The sequence below is a fragment of the Zootoca vivipara genome, chromosome 9 (genome assembly GCF_965207765.1).
Source record: "Zootoca vivipara chromosome 9, rZooViv2.hap1.1, whole genome shotgun sequence".
NCBI lineage: Eukaryota > Metazoa > Chordata > Lepidosauria > Squamata > Lacertidae > Zootoca > Zootoca vivipara.
Genome location: NC_142592.1, coordinates 826,618 through 843,908, shown reverse-complemented (window position 1 = coordinate 843,908; position 17,291 = coordinate 826,618). Strand labels below are relative to the sequence as shown.

The window sequence follows — 17,291 nt, the reverse complement described above, 5'->3', positions numbered from 1 at the left end:
AGAGTTTTATGCATGGCAACTGACAGATAAGGGGTGAGCATAAACAAGGCTTCCTAAAACCCAACATATACCTAAAGTGATGGAAATTATAAAGACGGGCTCCACTTCTTGTGCTGTTGTCCAAGAGGCACCCTTTAGACCTGAATGGTTCCTCCGCTCACAACCCTCTAGGACTCCTCTGAATGCCAGAGCTTGTTTCAAGGCCAGCTAGTTTTGGCTAGTAAACATCTGAGCAATTACTTGGGAAGGTAAGTGAGAAAGGAGGAAAGTTGCTGATTGTGTCAAACCCATGACCTGAACACTGGACTCACTGTTACAGCAACCAGTCTTTTCTTTTTTTAAAAAAAAAAAACCTTTTCTTGCCTCCCCATTTGCGCTATAGTTTTTATTTTCAAAATGGTACGGTAGTGTCCTTTGTGAACACAGGTTGGCCCCAAAGCAGTGAAATGTATATGAAGGTGCTACTGGTTTTGGACTAATAGTTGAAGCAAAGAACAGATTAACAGACCTTAAGGAAAAGGGAGAATTTTAACTAATGGCAGCTTTGTTCTGCTGGTAAAAAAAGACTAGGGAGAGTTGAAAACATTGTGTAGGTTATAGAAAGTTTTAGTGGTATCTGTATTAGAAAGTGTTCGAATGATCACAGAAAAGAGAAACTAAAATCCAAGCAGACTCTAAAGCCATGGTTTCCAAAAGGATTGCCAAGGTCATATTATCAAATTTCACTTTTATTGTAGAACCCTAAAATTCAGAGTGCAAATGGTTCTATTAAATTCCAATTTCAGTGTGAATGAAGCAACTTCCTATAAAAACAGAATCATAGTTTGTATTTTCAGTATTAAAACCAGAAGTTACAAAAGCAAAAATTCAAATGGCACATGGTCAAGTGTCAAAATACATGATTTGAGGAATAACATCATTCATTCATGACAGAAAAAAGTTGATAGCTCTTTTTGTTTCCCGATCAGTGTAGACTTTCCCCTGCTGCCAGCTTCTTGTACAGGCTGCACAGCTGGTCTGGTTTAGGAACCTCTGTCTCAGGGGTAGAGGGGATTTCAAAGTCAGAAGAGCTCTGAGACTCTAGTTGGTCCTCAGGCTTGAGCAGCCCTGAACTCTCTTGTTTGCTCCTTTCTGGAGTTGATTCAGCCTGCACACTTGGCGTCAACGTAGGTGCTGCTGCTGCACTCGCCTCCTGAGCTCTGCCTTGGCGTTCCGACTTAATACTGTTTGTAGAAGGTGTACTGTGAGACAAAGCCTTGCAACTCTGCATGTCTGTCCGGTTTTCCCCAGCGGGGAAACAAGATGCATAAAGCATTGCTCGCTCTGCTCCTCTCTTTAAAGGGCTGAACTCAAAAGTCTTTTGCTCTTGTGGGGAAATGAGCACAGTATCTGCCTGACTGTCCCACCCTTGGCTACCTTGTTCAGATATGTGCGTTGACTGAGAAGAGTTTTGGGAGGAGATGTGAGTAGAATCACTAAAATCCTCATTATCGCTGAACAGGTTGGAGGACTGAGGCTCACTAGAATCTGTGGGAGCTAGAGCATAGTCCTCGTGTTCAGAGGTATCTGTGTCTTCCACATGTCGCTTAAAGTAGGCATCCCACTTTGGCACTTCCAGAATACACTTCTGCAGGTCCTCATTTTGTTTGCAAGTGGGCTCTGAACAGACCAGTCCTGGATTCGGCAACACAGTGGCAGACTCTGCACTGGGTGGTAGAAGTTCATCTAGAACCATGTCTTTCTCCAATTCTTCCTCCTCATCGTCATCCTCGCCGTTGGATTCCTCACACTCTATGAAATCTACCTTCAAAGGGGCTGGCATGGAAGTTGCCCTATAACTTGTTTTGTCGCTGTCATCTTGATGGTTATCAGGAAGGGGCTTATTTTCAGATGCTGTCATTTCTGGGAGAAGTTTTGGAATCTTGTATTTTATAGGAATCAATTCTGTATCAAAGAGATCATCACTCCCACAATCTGTCAAGACAAAAAACCCAGGAACATGAGAAGGTAGCAAGATGACTTGAAGTGAAGACAATCTCCAAATGCCTTACCATCATAGATTATATGGATTATAAAACTTCCAAGCGTTTTTTTTTGGGGGGGGGAGACTTCTAAACCACAGCCGTGAAAGAACAGGTTGCCTAACTTCTCCCAGCTATTTTCTACATGCAGAGAGATTTACCATTGGTCTGCTTTTGGGTACAATTCCCTCATCTGAATGGGCAGCCCAGGATTCGCTTGCACACTTGAATCAGCAGAGCAGCCTCTTGAGGCTGTAAACCGATGTCTGGACTGTTGGACTCCAATCTAACCAGGGTGACAACTTGCTGGAAGCCGCTGTAACACTTGAGCCACCCTTATGGGAGATAATTTGTACAAGTGGAGAATTTCAGACTAGGACTTGGGAACCCTGAGCAAAATCCCTACTTAAAGCCACGAAGTTTACTGGGTGACCTAAGTTGAAATAAACTAAATAAATTCCTTCCAGTAGCACCTAAGAGACCAACTAAGTTTGTCATTGGTATGAGCTTAGTTGGTCTCTAAGGTGCTACTGGAAGGAATTTTTTATTTTGTTCCGACTACGGCAGACCAACACGGCTACCTACCTGTAACTAGGTGACCTAAGGTTAGTCATGTTCACTTAGTCTAAGCTAAGTCCCACGGGGGTGTTAGGAATGTAAGCTGGAGGGTGGACAGCAACTATGCATGCCATGTTGAGTTGCTTAGAAGAAGGGTGAGATGCAAGTGAAATTAAAAAATGTAGTACCGGAAGTTCATTAGAGAGATGACATAATCATGCAATAAACATGATTTATTGCTTCAAAACCGCAGGAGTCCTTTCCTTTGCCATCTCCCTCTGACTGAAGAGAGAAAAACTCGCCTTTCTCTTACCTGTGTCTGTTATTTCTGAGGGTTTGGTTCTCTTCAGTGCTCCAAGTGGTTTATATTTCAGCTCGTTATTTTTGTTGTATGATGTACATAATGGCTTTAAACTGAGAAGAAGCAATACAGAATTTTGTAGCTGAAACATTCATTAGTTCCTCTTTTATTTTCAGCAAATTCAGATCACATTACAAAAATTCAGGTGTTCAATGGGGGGGGAAAACCAACAACAACCCTGCTAAGATAACCAGAAGTACTTTGTCGGACTTATAATTATGGAAGAGGGGGGGAAATGCCCAACCCAGGCCCAAGATAAATGAATTACTACTGTACAATACTTCCCTAAAAGTATGGTTGTGTCATAAAAATAGATCTATATAAAACCAATTTAAACAATAAAAGCATAAACACATACTTCTTTATCTAGAGCCTAAGCTCCTCTCCCTGATGTTACCAGACAGCAGAAACACCAGGATGCTGCTTTCCTAATGAAGATGGCTTTCACTTGTGAATATGAGCAATGCCAGCATGTTGTTTTACTATGCAGAGCAAAGATGGAAAATTACTACAAGGAGTAAATCTTTCTCAATTGAGCAGTTTCAGTGGGCATAACAGATAAATAGCTCATACAAGGCAGCGTCTAACACTACTTAGAAACATCATTGTAGCAAAGAGCCAGAGACAAAAAGACAGAAACTTACATTTCCATAAGTTTGTCTTCTGTCACACCTACTGGAATTACATTGGGATACACATTCACCGGGCGAATGTAGCTCAAGAAATCCTGAATCTACAAAATAGGATTGGAGGAGGAATTAATTTTCTGCATTTAAACATTGCTTGCAGTCCTTTTTGTGCTGTGATTTGCCACTGCTTGGAGAGCTTTTTTTTTTCTTTTTACAAAGATTTTTCTGCATCTATAAACATTAACACCGCAGGTTTATCAATCCTGGTCTCCAAATATTCTATTAATAATCTGCCTCACATTATCTTTTAATTGTCGACAAGGAATGAACCTTGCTTGATCTTTATGAATTATCTTATTTAAAATCTCTTTCAACCGTTTCGCAATTATATCAAAAAGTTTATAATCATTATTCAGTAACGATATTGGCCTATAATTCTTGACATCTAAGCCATCTGTGTCCTGCTTTGGAATCAATGTTATACATGCCTCTTTCCAAGTATTTGCAATCTTTCCTCCTGTCAAAATATTGTTCATCACCTCCGCAAGTACTGGTGCTAGTTGTCCACTTAAGAGTCTTATAATATTTCGCCGTAAGCCCATCCGGTCCTGGGGATTTCCCTTGTTTCATTCTTTTTATTGCATTTTGCATTTCCTGTATTGTTATTGGTGCATTTAATTGTTTCCTTCTCTCTTCTGGAATTTGTCTCATTTTATGGTTTTCCAAATAATCTTTTATCTTCCTCATATCCTCCTTCTTTCTATACAAACCTTTATAATTTTTTTGAAAGGCTTTCCTTATTTCCTTTGGATCTTCCGTCACTTCATCCCCTATTTTAATTTTATTCATTGCATTTTGATGCAAAACTGTGTCTGAAGCATTTTAAAATTATTCTTAATCCGTTCATCCTCAGGTCTCGAAATTAATTTCTTTTCATTCTCCATGAGATGAGTCAAGATTTCCTCTTTCTTTTTCTCTGTCTTTTTCTTCAGGAAGTTTTTTTGTGTGTGTATTAAAAAGCCTTTCATTACTGCTTCGCTTGCATCCCACACCATGTCAAGTCCGGTTTCTTTGTGTAAATTCCAGTGAAAATAGTCCTTTAAGATCTTCTTTGTTTTTCCTACTATTCTCTTGTCATCCAACAGGTCATCATTCATCCTCCATCTAAGAGAGTTTTGGTTTTGTTCTTTTCCTCTCAATCCCATGGATATCAAATGGGACGTTTATTAATGCTTGGTTCCCTTTGCCTATTTCAAGTTGTGGAGCCTCAGGGCTGAGTCGAAGACAGCAAGCTGCAAAGTTTCTGGTTCAAGTCTCTTGTCAGCTATGAGAGAAAAGAGGGGCTTCCCTAGACATGCTACACCCTCCTCAACCTCAGTCCTTGCCTATAAAATAGAGAACATACCAGCTGACCTCAAAGGGATGTTAGCAGGATTACCAAGGTAACATGTAGCAGCTTTAATGCGCTTCCTAAAGATGAATAAATAATCATTATTGTACTTTTACTAACCCCAAAGTGCATCCTAGTATAAAGGCTACAAAATATAAATATAAAATCTTATAAAGGCTGCTCTGTATATTATAAAAGGGGTTTATTTTACAAAAACAAATACTATACATACCTCACTGTAAGAAGAGTGGAAGGAAAAGCAAGCTCTGTATGAACTCTCCCCAGTCCTAAGCAGAAACCAGAAATTAAATTATCAATATGTGAACAGCATCAGCACCTTAATCACATATAAAAATTGATGTCCTGCCTCCCTGGAAGAATATCACAGAAAGTGGGAGGCCATCCAGGCCCCACCCACAGGCCAGAGAAGGAGCAGCTAAAGGCGCCTGGTTCCTGCAAGCCTTTAAGGGCAGGGAAAACACTCGAGAAGAACTTTAAAACTCGTGCCCAAGGCTGGTTCTTCCCCCGCTTTTGTTTTGTGTCATGTGTTTTAGATCATGTCGGAGGGCAGGGACCACCTTATTACTCATCATTGCAAGACCCTATAGGGACCTTTTTCAGTTGCAGAGTCATGCTGCACACCTACATAAAGATACCGTTATTGATCTATATTCTGCCATGTGTGCCAGGGCCATAGCTGTCAAGTTTTCCCTTTTCTTGCGAGGAAGCCTCATCAGCATAAGGGAATTTCCCTTTAAAAAAAGGGAGAACTTGACAGCTATGGCCAGGGCAGCTATCAACATAAAATCCAAGCAAACTATATACAATAATCAAAGTGAAAGAAAAACTATACAAGGTTTTACCTAAATGTACCTATCCTCTCCCAAATAAAAGTTCCCTTGAGTTTCACTTGAGTGTGGGTTGGGACTGCCTGATCCTCCTCTGGAAGGGAAAAAGCTGTCTCCTGCATTCCCAATTAGGTCATTTAGTGTTTTATTTACTAGCAGCAACACCTTGAATGGGGTCTGACAGCAGTAGCTGCTCCATGCTCTGGACTGTTTGAGAATTTTTTTAAAAAAAATAAAATTGAAAAGAGTACTCACCTCACTATTACATTCGTTTTCCTTGCCCTCTCTCCAAACCACATTGTGGACGGCTTGACGCTAATTATGTGCAACCGCTTTCCATTCTGAGAAATCACACCACAAGGCAACCTGTTTCCTCGGAACATTTCATCGTCCTATCATAGAGACAGCGTTAACTGTAGCACCCAGGCCGATCAAGCACGTCCTTTTTTCAATACCTAATGCAACTTTGCAAATTCTTCTACCTACCACCTTTCTCTTTTCCCTGTGGGAAATGACCCCCCCCCCCAATACTGGCTGCCTCCTGTGCACAGACTGCCCACCTAGTGGAGACAGAGCACCAGAGTTCTTATATTATTCTAATATTATAACATCTTCATTTATACCCCACCTTTTCCACTGAGAAGACTCAAGGCAGCTTACAGATACAGTGGTGCCTCGCTAGACGAAATTAATTCGTTCCACGGGTCTTTTCTTATAGCGAAAAATTCGTCTAGCAAATCCCATAGGAATGCATTGAATTTTTTTTAAAAAAAATTTTTGCCCATAGGAACGCATTAATTGAATTTCAATGCATTCCTATGGGAAACCACGATTCGCTAGACGAATTTTTCGTAAAACGCATTCGTCTAGCGAGGCAAGCTCGCTCGAAAAATCCTTTCGTTAAGCGGAAATTTCGTTAAGCAGGGCATTCGTTAAGCGAGGCACCACTGTAAAAACAAGAACTGCTAAAAACAGAAAATTCAAGCATTAAAATACAATTAAACCCTGAGAGAATTAAAACTACATACATAAAACCTGTTTCAAACAGATGCAAAGTCACCTAGATGCCTTTGTGCTCTGAGGGTTAGAGGCTTCATACAGTATAAGGACCATGAAGAGCTCTATTGGGCAGCCATGTTTGTTCTTTCGTGCATCTAAAATTGGAGTGGAGGGAGGTCTTTGCATCGCACAATGAGGGGAGCCCAGCACTCCTCCCCCCTCCCCACTAGTACCCTAGACTGGCACTTAGTATCACAGCTATGAATAAATGTAGCTTCTCTCTATGCTCTTGGCACTGAGCATGCTTTGAATACTCCTGATGTGCTTTTGGGCTCGATTGGAGGTGCTGAGTAGCATCGCTAAGCCCTTAAGCAGCCTGGATCCTGCACATTGCAAGGTACTTTTCCACTAACACATTCCTCCTTGAAGTTTCCTCTGGGATTCCTCTGGGATCAGCTGGGGCTCAGGAGTAGCTGTTCAGAGGTGGCATCCGCTTCCTGGAATACCGTCCCCTTGAAGGTACACAGCAAGGGGCCTTACAAGAAGTCAGACTACTGCTCCACCTCACTCAGAGTGGAAGCAGCTCTCTGGCATTTCAGGCAGCAGGCAGCTCTACCCAGATGTGCCAGAGGTTGACCTGCAGAGCTTGTGTGCTGTCCCTGAGCTACAGCCCTTCCACTCAGCCAACCCAGGCCTGACCTTCAAAGCGGTGTTTTCAGGGGCCGGAAAGTCTAACAGCTTCCTTGGTGGGTTTTTAAAAGTGATACTTTACTGTCATCTCATCCGTGCTTTAGTTTTATTTTGGTTTAGTGCAGGCATCCCCAAACATCAGCCCTCCAGATGTTTTGGACTACAGTTCCCATCTTCCCTGACCACTGGTCCTGTTAGCTAGGGATCATGGGAAGTGTAGACCAAAAAATCTGGAGGGCCACAGTTTGGGGATGCCTGGTTTAGTGCATTTTATGGCACTGTGAATAGTCATTTTAGAAAAGCCATGGGAAAGTAAACCTTCCCCCCAAAATAAGAATATTAAAGCTGCTTTGGCCAAACATTTCCTGGTTTCTTCAAAGCCAGACTCTTCTTTAACATGGAGCCCCCAGGGGCTCTAGCACTTAACACCCAAGGGAGGGGTGTCAATTGCTGGCAGATACGCACCCTTGGATGGCGACAGGCATGAATCTGAGTGTGCCGACTGGAGGTGATGTGGTGGAGGATTTCTGGCATGTTTTTAAACATTTCCAATTTGTTCACGTGGACCTAGGAAATTAAGTTTGCCATTATTAGTGCTGTTCTAGACTGAGAAAAGAGAGAGCAAGCTTCTCCTTCCTAAGGAATTTGCCTTGCGGTGAGGAGGAGGGATCATGTTTATGCTCCACTCAGAAAGGGGTTGCATTCAGAACAACAATCTTACCTTAACTCCAAGCTCCTCACTGAGATTTGTGAACAAATACTCATATCCATAAGCTGCTTTGCAGTTCAGCCACACCACGTGATAAGGACTGAGTGTGATCCAGCTTTGCACTAACTCTAATATGCCTTTCATACATTCTTCCTGTTGAAGGAAAAAGATCGCAGGGCATTTACATGCAGGTGAAAGTCGGAAAATTGCATTTATTTTAGTAACACAATTTAAAAGGTGAATATATGAGATAGATCCATGAAATGCAAAGCAAGATATGTCAAGCCTTTATTTGTTGTAATTGTAATTATTTGTTGTTAGGCGGGTCAATTATAAATGAAATGTAATTAATGAAATAATAATAATAATAATAATTTTTATTTATACCCCGCCCTTCCCAGTCAAGACCGGGCTCAGGGCGGCTAACAACAAATAATATCAACACAAGTATAAAAGAAACAATTCAGTGAAAACGCAGATTAATACAATGTTAAAATTCAATTTTAAAATTAAAAATCTACGAATAAGATAAAACCATTATGAAATAAAACCTTAGGGGAGGGTAACCGTGGGGTCAGACTGCGTCAGTCCGAAGGCCAAATGGAACAGCTCTGTCTTGCAGGCCCCACGAAAAGATGACAAATCCTGCAGGGCCCTAGTCTCCTGGGACAGAGCATTCCACTAGGTCGGGGCCAGTACTGAGAAGGCCCTGGCCCTGGTCGAGGCCAGCCTAACCACCTTGTGACTCGGGATCTCCAATATGTTATTATTTGTGGACCTTAATGTCCTCTGTGGGTCATACCGGGAGAGGCGGTCCTGTAGGTACGAGGGTCCTAAGCCGCATAAGGCTTTAAAGGTCAAAACCAGCACCTTAAACCTGATCCTGTATTCCACCGGGAGCCAGTGCAGTTGGTAAAGCACTGGATGTGATCCCGCGGCCGGGACCCCGTAAGGAGCCTCGCCACAGCATTCTGCACCCGCTGGAGTTTCTGGATCAGTTTTGAGGGCAGCCCCGCGTAGAGCGAGTTACAATAATCAAGCCTAGAGGTGACCATCACATGGATCACTGTGGCCAGATCAGGTTGAGAGAGGTAGGGGACCAACTGCTTAATGCGGCGAAGATGGAAAAATGCCACCTTGGCTGTGGTTGCAACCTGTGCCTCCATGGAAAGGGAGCCATCCAAGGTTACACCCAAACTCTTGACAGAAGGGGCTGACACAAATATAATAGCGATGTTTATTTTTGTTTATTTTTGTATTATTGTAACTATTTGTTTTATTACTGTGAAATTTCCAAAAGAAAGAATTTGTAAAAATAAAAATAAAAATAAAAAATAGTAAGTTGCATTACTGAAATAAATACACTTTTCGACGATATTCTAATTTTCCGACTTTCACCTGTATAGCAGATCTAAACGGATTTGCGTTCTGTTGAGCCCACAACTGATCCTTGGCCACTAAAACCAAGCACTTTGTGCAGGCAGAGTAGGGAGCCTCTTTTGGCCAAGGGCTGCCCTTCCACATTGGGGGGGGGGGCTTCAAGGTCCACATACCAGCAGTGGGAAGGGCCAGAGGCACACACAAGTCAAATGTTTCTCCCTACCTTCTGGCCCTTCTCTCTGTCCTTCATCCAGCTGAGAAATAGGCATCAGCACAGTTCAAGACAACGTTTCAGTCAGGTCAAAGCACTCCAGGAGGGCATGGGCAGGTCTGGTGAGGGGTGTGGCCTATGGAGAGACTCCGGGGTGGGGTGGGCAGACAGGAAGTCCTGGAGAAGTTCCTACTCCTAGGGCAGGCATTGCTGGAAGATGTTTCCACACTCCAAAATTCACTACTCAAAAGAGTTCCTTGGGAAGAGGGATTGTTAAACCCCTCTGGGAACTGTAGCCCTATGAGAACAGGGTTCTCCTACCAACGCTCAGCACCTCTAATAAACTACAGTTCCCAGGATTCATTGAAAAGTTGGCTGCTAAAAGTCCCAAGCGGAATTCTGGCCAAGCAAGCAAAATGCATGTTGGGTTTTTGGTTTGTTTAAAAAAATCTCTTCCTTCAATTTTTACTTACCCTGCTTGGGATCTGATAATACTTGGGATCGCAGAAAGTAGTATCCAAATACACACTCTGGATGTCTTTCACTCTGTAAGAGAGAAATTCAATACTATGATTGTGCTTGGCATAGCACTATCAGTCACGTGTTACTCAGCAATATACTCATATTTCTGTTGGCACCCAAAGGGTGACATTTGCCTTCACAAATGAATGCACCTAGAAGAAACCAAGCAGCCTTCCTATCAAAGCAGGGCCCAAATCTCCACAGCACACTGTGGCCGTGGAAGGCAATATGCAAGTGCTAAGGCTTTCCTTTCTGTCAGCTCCTGAGCCAAAGCTGTGACTGCTCTCTAAAGGTTTAAGAGGTTTGCATGCAGGGTCCATGTGTTCTACTGGTTTTCACGTGCAAAGCATACCAGTTACCTGCAAACGGTTAATATAACAGGGACCTGCCTGTCATGCACCCGACCCTCTAATCCCGTTAGGAAGGTCAAAGGGCAACGAAGCCAAACCAGAAAAGTCCACAATCCATTACCTGCTCCCTGAATGCAAAAGTTCCATTCTGGCCACTTCTCCCTTGGCAAGTCTGAAATCCCCAGTGTACAACACATTGCCACTTTCACCTTGGAAGAGAAACCTGCACGAGAAAAGGCACCGCTGTCAGTTTCAGCATTGGGGATTTTGCTGGGTTTCGGAACCATGGAATGGTGAAAGCCAGGAGAGTGGGCTACGGCACTGGTTTTCGGCTAAGAAACTTGGGCGGCAGACGATTGCACATAGCAGGACGATGAGGCATATACAGGTGAAAATCGGAAAATTAGAGTATCGTCGAAAAGTGCATTTATTTCAGTAATGCAACTTATTATTCTTTATTTTTCTTTTAATTTTTACAAATGATTTCTTTTGGAAATTCCACAGTAATAAAACAAATAGTTACAATAATACAAAAATAAATATCGCTATTACATTTCATGAATTACATTCCATTTATAATTGACTCGCCTAATGACAAATAATTACAATTACAACAAATAAAGGCTTGACATATCTTGCTTTGCATGTCATGCATCTATCTCATATATTGGTTTCACCTTTTAAGTTGCGTTACTGAAATAAATGCACTTTCCGACGATATTCTAATTTTCCGAGTTTCACCGGTAAACAGGTGCATATGTAGTGCCCCAATTATCTTAATCACGCTTGTGACTGTGCACATTCACTCTTGTGGCTCTCCCCAGTTCTCACACAAAAAAACAAAAAAACCAAGGCCCTGTTCACCCAAGCTGTAAGTGCAATTTCATTTCCCATCAGCATTAGCATTAACTGCAGCTAACACTGATGAGATTCTGTCTTAATTACAGAAACAGCCTCAAATCCTGCCTTCAATTTTTGGTTCAGAATACCCACCAGAAAAGGATGGCAAAAGAGAAATTAAACCCCCCTATAACTCCCAGTCTCCCATTCTGCAACCTGCTGCTGGTTCAACTGGCATTGCCAACCGTTAGTTTATTTTGTTTTTATTGTTTTTTAAATCTTCTTTTGTACTGTGTTTGATTCGTTGTTATGCCGAAAGACCAACTCATTAATAAATAGTAACAAATATGAATGCAAACTGCAATTTTGCTTGGGCACAGTGTATGAGACCAAGGCACCCCTTTAATAGGCCCTGATGCCCATAACCAGGAACAGGAAGTGGGGGGAAGTAAGTCTTTGGTGAACAAATCCAAAATAAACTACTGTAACTGCAGTTTAATTCTTATAGAACCACAACCCACTGTGACATAGATTTTTCATATTGATTTCCATTAATTATCTGAAGGCAAGAAAAATGCATACATAACTGATCCTGGACAATGGCCGGCTGGCAGAAGTGTTACAACTAAATCTTCTTTCTGGAAAGAGACACAAAGGAAGGAAGGAAGACACACAGACATTGTCTCGTTTCATGTTAACTTTGGAATGAATAGTTTTTTGCCTGGCTGCCGTGCAGAGTGAAGACACGGAGGTGGGAAACAGAACATTGTGCATACAAGGCATCTGGGGATAGGACCCCGTGGCCTGGGGGTGGGAGGAGAGAGCAGTCACAGACTCTTGCTCTGCCCCAACTTTCATTTATATCAGGGATGGGAATCTGGCCAATGGATCCAGTCCTTATCTCCGTACATCTTCCTCTCCCCAGGTATAACAGGCGGTGGGGAGGCACACAGGTTGCTGACCTGTCAGTCGCCTGATGTCACAACAACTCACTTTTGCCCTTGCTCTGTGAATTCAAACGGTGCTGCCAAGACGGTGTCCAGTGCTTCCCTAGTGCTGACAATCTGCTGATCATCAGCCCTGGGGAAGTCCTGAGAGCTGTGCAGGCACAGACCACCAACTGATCAGTGGTGCCTGAAAAACTCCTGCCAATAAGGTGCCCGGGCTAGAAGTTGCCTGCCCTTAATCTACGCGGCATGGGTTCTTGTGCCATATGCTTTTAGCATATACTTTTATTATAAAGATGCAGAAAAGAGGAGAAACCCGAAGACTTCAAAGTACAGTATAAAAAAAGAGAGGAAATTGGGGCAAACAAGGCAGGGGAAGAAAGTAAAATAGACAAGTTTCCATTTTGTTGGCCAAAATTGGAATTTCAGAGCAGGTGAAATATTAAAATGTTAAACAGCCAACATAACTGACTACCTCACCAGATGCTTCATCAACCAGAGAAATCTGTGTTGGAGTTTCAACTTCAATGGAAACCTACAGGAGACAGACAAAACAAACAAACAAATGTACAGAGGCACATTATAGGTGATGAGAACTGTTTTTACAGCATATACAAAATGGATGTTTTTAATGGCATGAGGAAGGTAAGACTGGGGCCTGGGGGGTCTGGAGCCTGGGGGCACGTCAAAATCTAAGAAACCTGTATGGAAGTCTAAGAAACTGTTGTGGGCCCCACAGAATGCCTGAGGACATGGTGGTGCCCACTTGAGGGGCCTCAGATCTACGAAAAACAACTATTAATGGGTACTTCTTGCAAGTAAAGGAAGAAATATGACTCATTCAAAAAAACAATTTTTCCCACCAAGTTACTTCCTTTTCGAGTCATGTTCCACAATTTATTTGCAGCCTAATAATCCTCTGTTCTGCACCAACAGAAGCGCCACAAAAAGTCTGGAACATACCGTGTATCAGACAAGAGATCAGACAGGAGCTTGAGAATCAAAGTAATAGCGGGTGAAATGCTAATGGAGTTCTCTCTGCATTAAGAGACCTGAGCCACCATCTCCTACTGTGGCTATGCCAGGGCAGGGAGAGCCTGAGACTGAACAGTCTAAAGAAAGGAAGAAAGTCCCAGGATACACCTGAGGCCTTTGTATTTCATAGGTGAACGAAGTAAAGCTTAGGGTGGTATTAAGTTTTACTCAGAGTAGACATACTAAAATTAAAGATGACGACTACAACACAGTTTAAACGGACTTCACCCCCTAGGACAGGCATAGGCAAACTCGGTCCTCCAGATGTTTTGGGACCACAATCCCCATCATCCCTGACCACTGGTCCTGTTAGCTAAGGATGATGGGAGTTGTAGTCCCAAAACATCTGGAGGACCAAGTTTGGGGATGCCTGTTCTAGGATTGTGGCAGCTTCACCTTTTGCTGACACCTTTTGCTAGTTATAACAGCTTTAAGATGCATTAATAGTGTCTGTTTACATCTAGTACACATGAAAAGAGGTAACTTACAATGTGATTTTCCCAAAATTTATACCGTGGATTAGTTAGCAGCAATTCCTTTGTTACTGGTGAGCAATACAAGCGAACTTTTAAGCTTTGAAGAAAAAAGAGATACATGTCTCAGAAAAAAGCAAATGGCGGTTGTCCAATATCCAAAAAATCAAACAACAAAAAGTAGTTCCCAGCCTCCTTGCAAACTCCTTCAACGAGCAAGTCTGTGATATGGCAAAGGTGTCTGTGACTTAAAGAGGGAGAAGTAAGCAATCCCAGGCATCATTTGCTGTATTATATGCCCTTTAGTCTCTTCCCCTGCCTACAGACAGAAGACACCCATCTGACATCACACACTTGCTAGCTAGACAATTTTGCCTCTACCCAAATGACTCATCTTCCAAGATTTGAGTCCCACATTCCAGCACCTTCCCTGCATTAGCTGAGATATGGGCAAATAGAGAAGGTTGGCTACAATTCCCAGGGCGTGTAAAAATATGCACTGCAGAAAGTGCAGGGTGAAATATGCATAGATAAATGAATCCTAAAACTACACTTAAGAACTGGGCAGGAAAGGGGAGGGAGAAACGCTTAGAATCTGAGCTACACTTATCCACATGGGAGAAATGGAAGTGAAACTGTAGTTTTTGCTAAGGACCCAGACAGAATGCTAAGAACTCAGGTAACAAACATAGCAAAAGGGCGTGTATACTATGGTCATTTTATAAATTACAGATTACTTTATTTAGTTGCAGAATATGAGAAGCTAAACTTCCATGTTTAAAATAAAAACAAGTTTCTTTTCATCCTTAAGCAGATCAGCCTGAGAAGGTGCAGGCGCTTTCTTGACCCTTCACTCACCACCTTTTCTCACACACATATGTGCACATGTCTGTCTCCCTTTTCATTACCTGCATGCCAGTCTTCTTTTCAGGGAAGGAGCTCTCAGGCCTTTCATGTGATCTAAATATTAACACATTAAAAGAGGAAGATTATTTTAGAACTCCACCGTGCTAAGAACAGTCTTGGGCCTCAGTACAAGCCAGAAGGACAGACACAAGCGTCAACATGGTGAGAAGCAGGGTTAAATCATGCTCCTATCCCAGAATCTTCTAAAACAGTTGCTAAGGAAATAGCGCGAATTAGAACACCTCCTTCTCCTGAAATGTGCAATGCAAGCCCTTAAAGAGAACTCTCCACTTATGAACATTACTTCTGCGGGTTCAGCTTTATGCACTTGGGAATTAAAAATAATAATATTAAAATGGGGGAGTGCATGGGGGGGTAGAGTTTATCAAGCGCACCTGTCATTAAACCCCAAATGTTTTGACTTTATGCGATATCCCTTGAATGTAGCCCCAGCACTTGCAATTTTCAGGAGCTGGACAGACAGAGCCACTGCACAAGGATGAAGGGAATGCTGTGGATGTAGCCTATCTTGATTTCAGCAAGGCCTTTGACAAGGTGCCCCATGATATTCTTGTAAAGAAGCTGGTAAAATGTGGGCTAGACAATGCTACCATTCAGTGGATTTGTAACTGGCTGGCTGACCGAACCCAAATGGCTCCTCTTCATCCTGGAGAGTAGTGACTAGTGGGGTGCTACAGGGTTCTGTCTTGGGCCCAGTCTTATTCAACATCTTTATATCAATTACTTGGATGATGGGCTTGAGGGCATCCTGATCAAGTTTGCAGATGACACCAAATTGGGAGGGGTGGCTAATACCCCAGAGGACAAGATCACACTTCAAAATGACCTTAACAGATTAGACAACTGGGCCAAAGCAAACAGGATGAATTTTAACAAGGAGAAATGTAAAGTACTACACTTTGGGGTGGGGGTGGGGTGAAAGGCACAAATACAGGATGGGTGACACCTGGCTTGAGAGCAGTACATGTGAAACGGATCTAGGAGTCCTGGTAGACCACAAACTTGACATGAGTCAGCAGTGTGATGCAGCAGCTAAAAAAGCCAATGCAATTCTGGGCTGTATCAATAGGAGTATAGCATCTAGATCAAGGGAAGTAATAGTACCACTGTATTCTGCTCCGGTCAGACCTCACCTGGAGTACTGTGTCCAGTTCTGGGCACCACAGTTCAAGAAGGATACTGAAAAGCTGGAACGTGTCCAGAGGAGGGCAACCAAAATGGTCAAAGGCCTGGAAACGATGCCTTATGAGGAATGGCTTAGGGAGCTGGGTATGTTTAGCCTGGAGAAGAGAAGGTTAAGGGGTGATATGATAGCCATGTTCAAATATGAGAAGCGGACACGGAGCAATGGATTCAAGCTACAAGAAAGAAGATTCCACCTAAACATTATAAACATTAGGAAGAACTTCCTGACAGTAAGAGCTGTTTGACAGTTGAATTTGCTGCCAAGGAGTGTGGTAGAGTCTCCTTCTTTGGAGGTCTTTAAGCGGAGGCTTAACAGCCATCTGTCAGGAATGCGTTGATGGTGTTTCCTGATTGGCAGGGATTTGGACTGGATGACCCTTGTGGTCTCTTCCAACTCTATGATTCTATGATTCTATGATTCTATGATTCTCCTCTTACTGCTGAGGGACAGGGGCCCTGGGGTGTAAACAGGGGCAGACGTAGATTAGGAGGCGGAGCATGTCCAGGACCAGATTTGCCAGGAAAGTTTTCCCAGCAGCTGGTTTCAACTGGGCAGGCAGCACCTTTTGAAAATAATGAAGGGGGCAGTCCTGAGATGGATGACACTCGGTGCATGCTCAGAAACACTTGTCTCTGTGCGTCTTGTTTCCCGGTGCTAAGCCCCGGCAGTGGATAGTAATACGGTAATAATAATAATAATAATGGATAGTAAAACCAAAGCAAAGCACTCCCTACTTCGGTGTTGACCAACACTGGCTGGAAGGATTTTGAAGGGTCAGCATAAGGCAAGCGACTGTGAGGTGTAGTGGTTGGAATGCTGGGCGAGGCCCCGGGGGAGAGCGGGGTTCGCCTTCCCTCGGCTCCCTGGCTGTGACTTTGGGCCAATCGCTGCCGCTCAGCCGAGCCTCCCTCGCAGGGTTGTTGTGAGGACGGGAGGAGGAGGCGCATGCGCAGTAGCAGCCGCCCCTTGCAAGAAGGAAGAGGATGAACTCCTCGGGGGAAGCTTCACGAAACGGGGAAGGAGCAGGAGCAAGAGGGCAAGAAGCGCCGCGTGGGAGCCGCCGAGACCGAACCTTTGTGGCAGTGAGACAGGAAATAGGCTCTGGCGCGGAGGTTCTCGCGGTCGAAGCGGTCGATGGAGAGCCGGGGATACTCGCGCATCCTCCCGCCGAAGCTGCTCATGGCGCGGCCGGACCCAAAGCAACGGGGCTTCGGG

General features: G+C 43.3%; 1 protein-coding gene across 5 annotated transcripts; it reads right to left on the bottom strand.

Annotated features, from left to right (window-relative positions):
- Positions 1-707: 707 nt before the first annotated feature.
- DCLRE1C (DNA cross-link repair 1C) lies at positions 708-17,280 on the bottom strand. Of its 5 annotated transcripts, none has more exons than XM_088652292.1 (14): positions 16,811-17,280; positions 14,872-14,923; positions 13,979-14,063; positions 12,931-12,990; positions 12,091-12,146; positions 10,790-10,891; positions 10,270-10,342; positions 8,218-8,358; positions 7,962-8,063; positions 6,063-6,199; positions 5,192-5,246; positions 3,585-3,673; positions 2,893-2,993; positions 708-1,974 (listed from the first exon to the last, which is right to left on the bottom strand). In XM_088652292.1, the coding sequence occupies exons 2-14, from the start codon at positions 14,916-14,918 to the stop codon at positions 965-967; spliced, it is 2,058 nt and encodes a 685-aa protein (XP_088508418.1). In that variant the 5' UTR covers positions 14,919-14,923; positions 16,811-17,280; the 3' UTR covers positions 708-964. The 5 variants fall into 5 exon arrangements, with proteins under 5 accessions (XP_088508418.1, XP_088508419.1, XP_034983241.2 ...); XM_088652293.1 differs by having other exon boundaries at positions 12,936-12,990; XM_035127350.3 differs by having other exon boundaries at positions 17,149-17,280.
- Between the last annotated feature and the right edge of the window lie 11 nt (positions 17,281-17,291).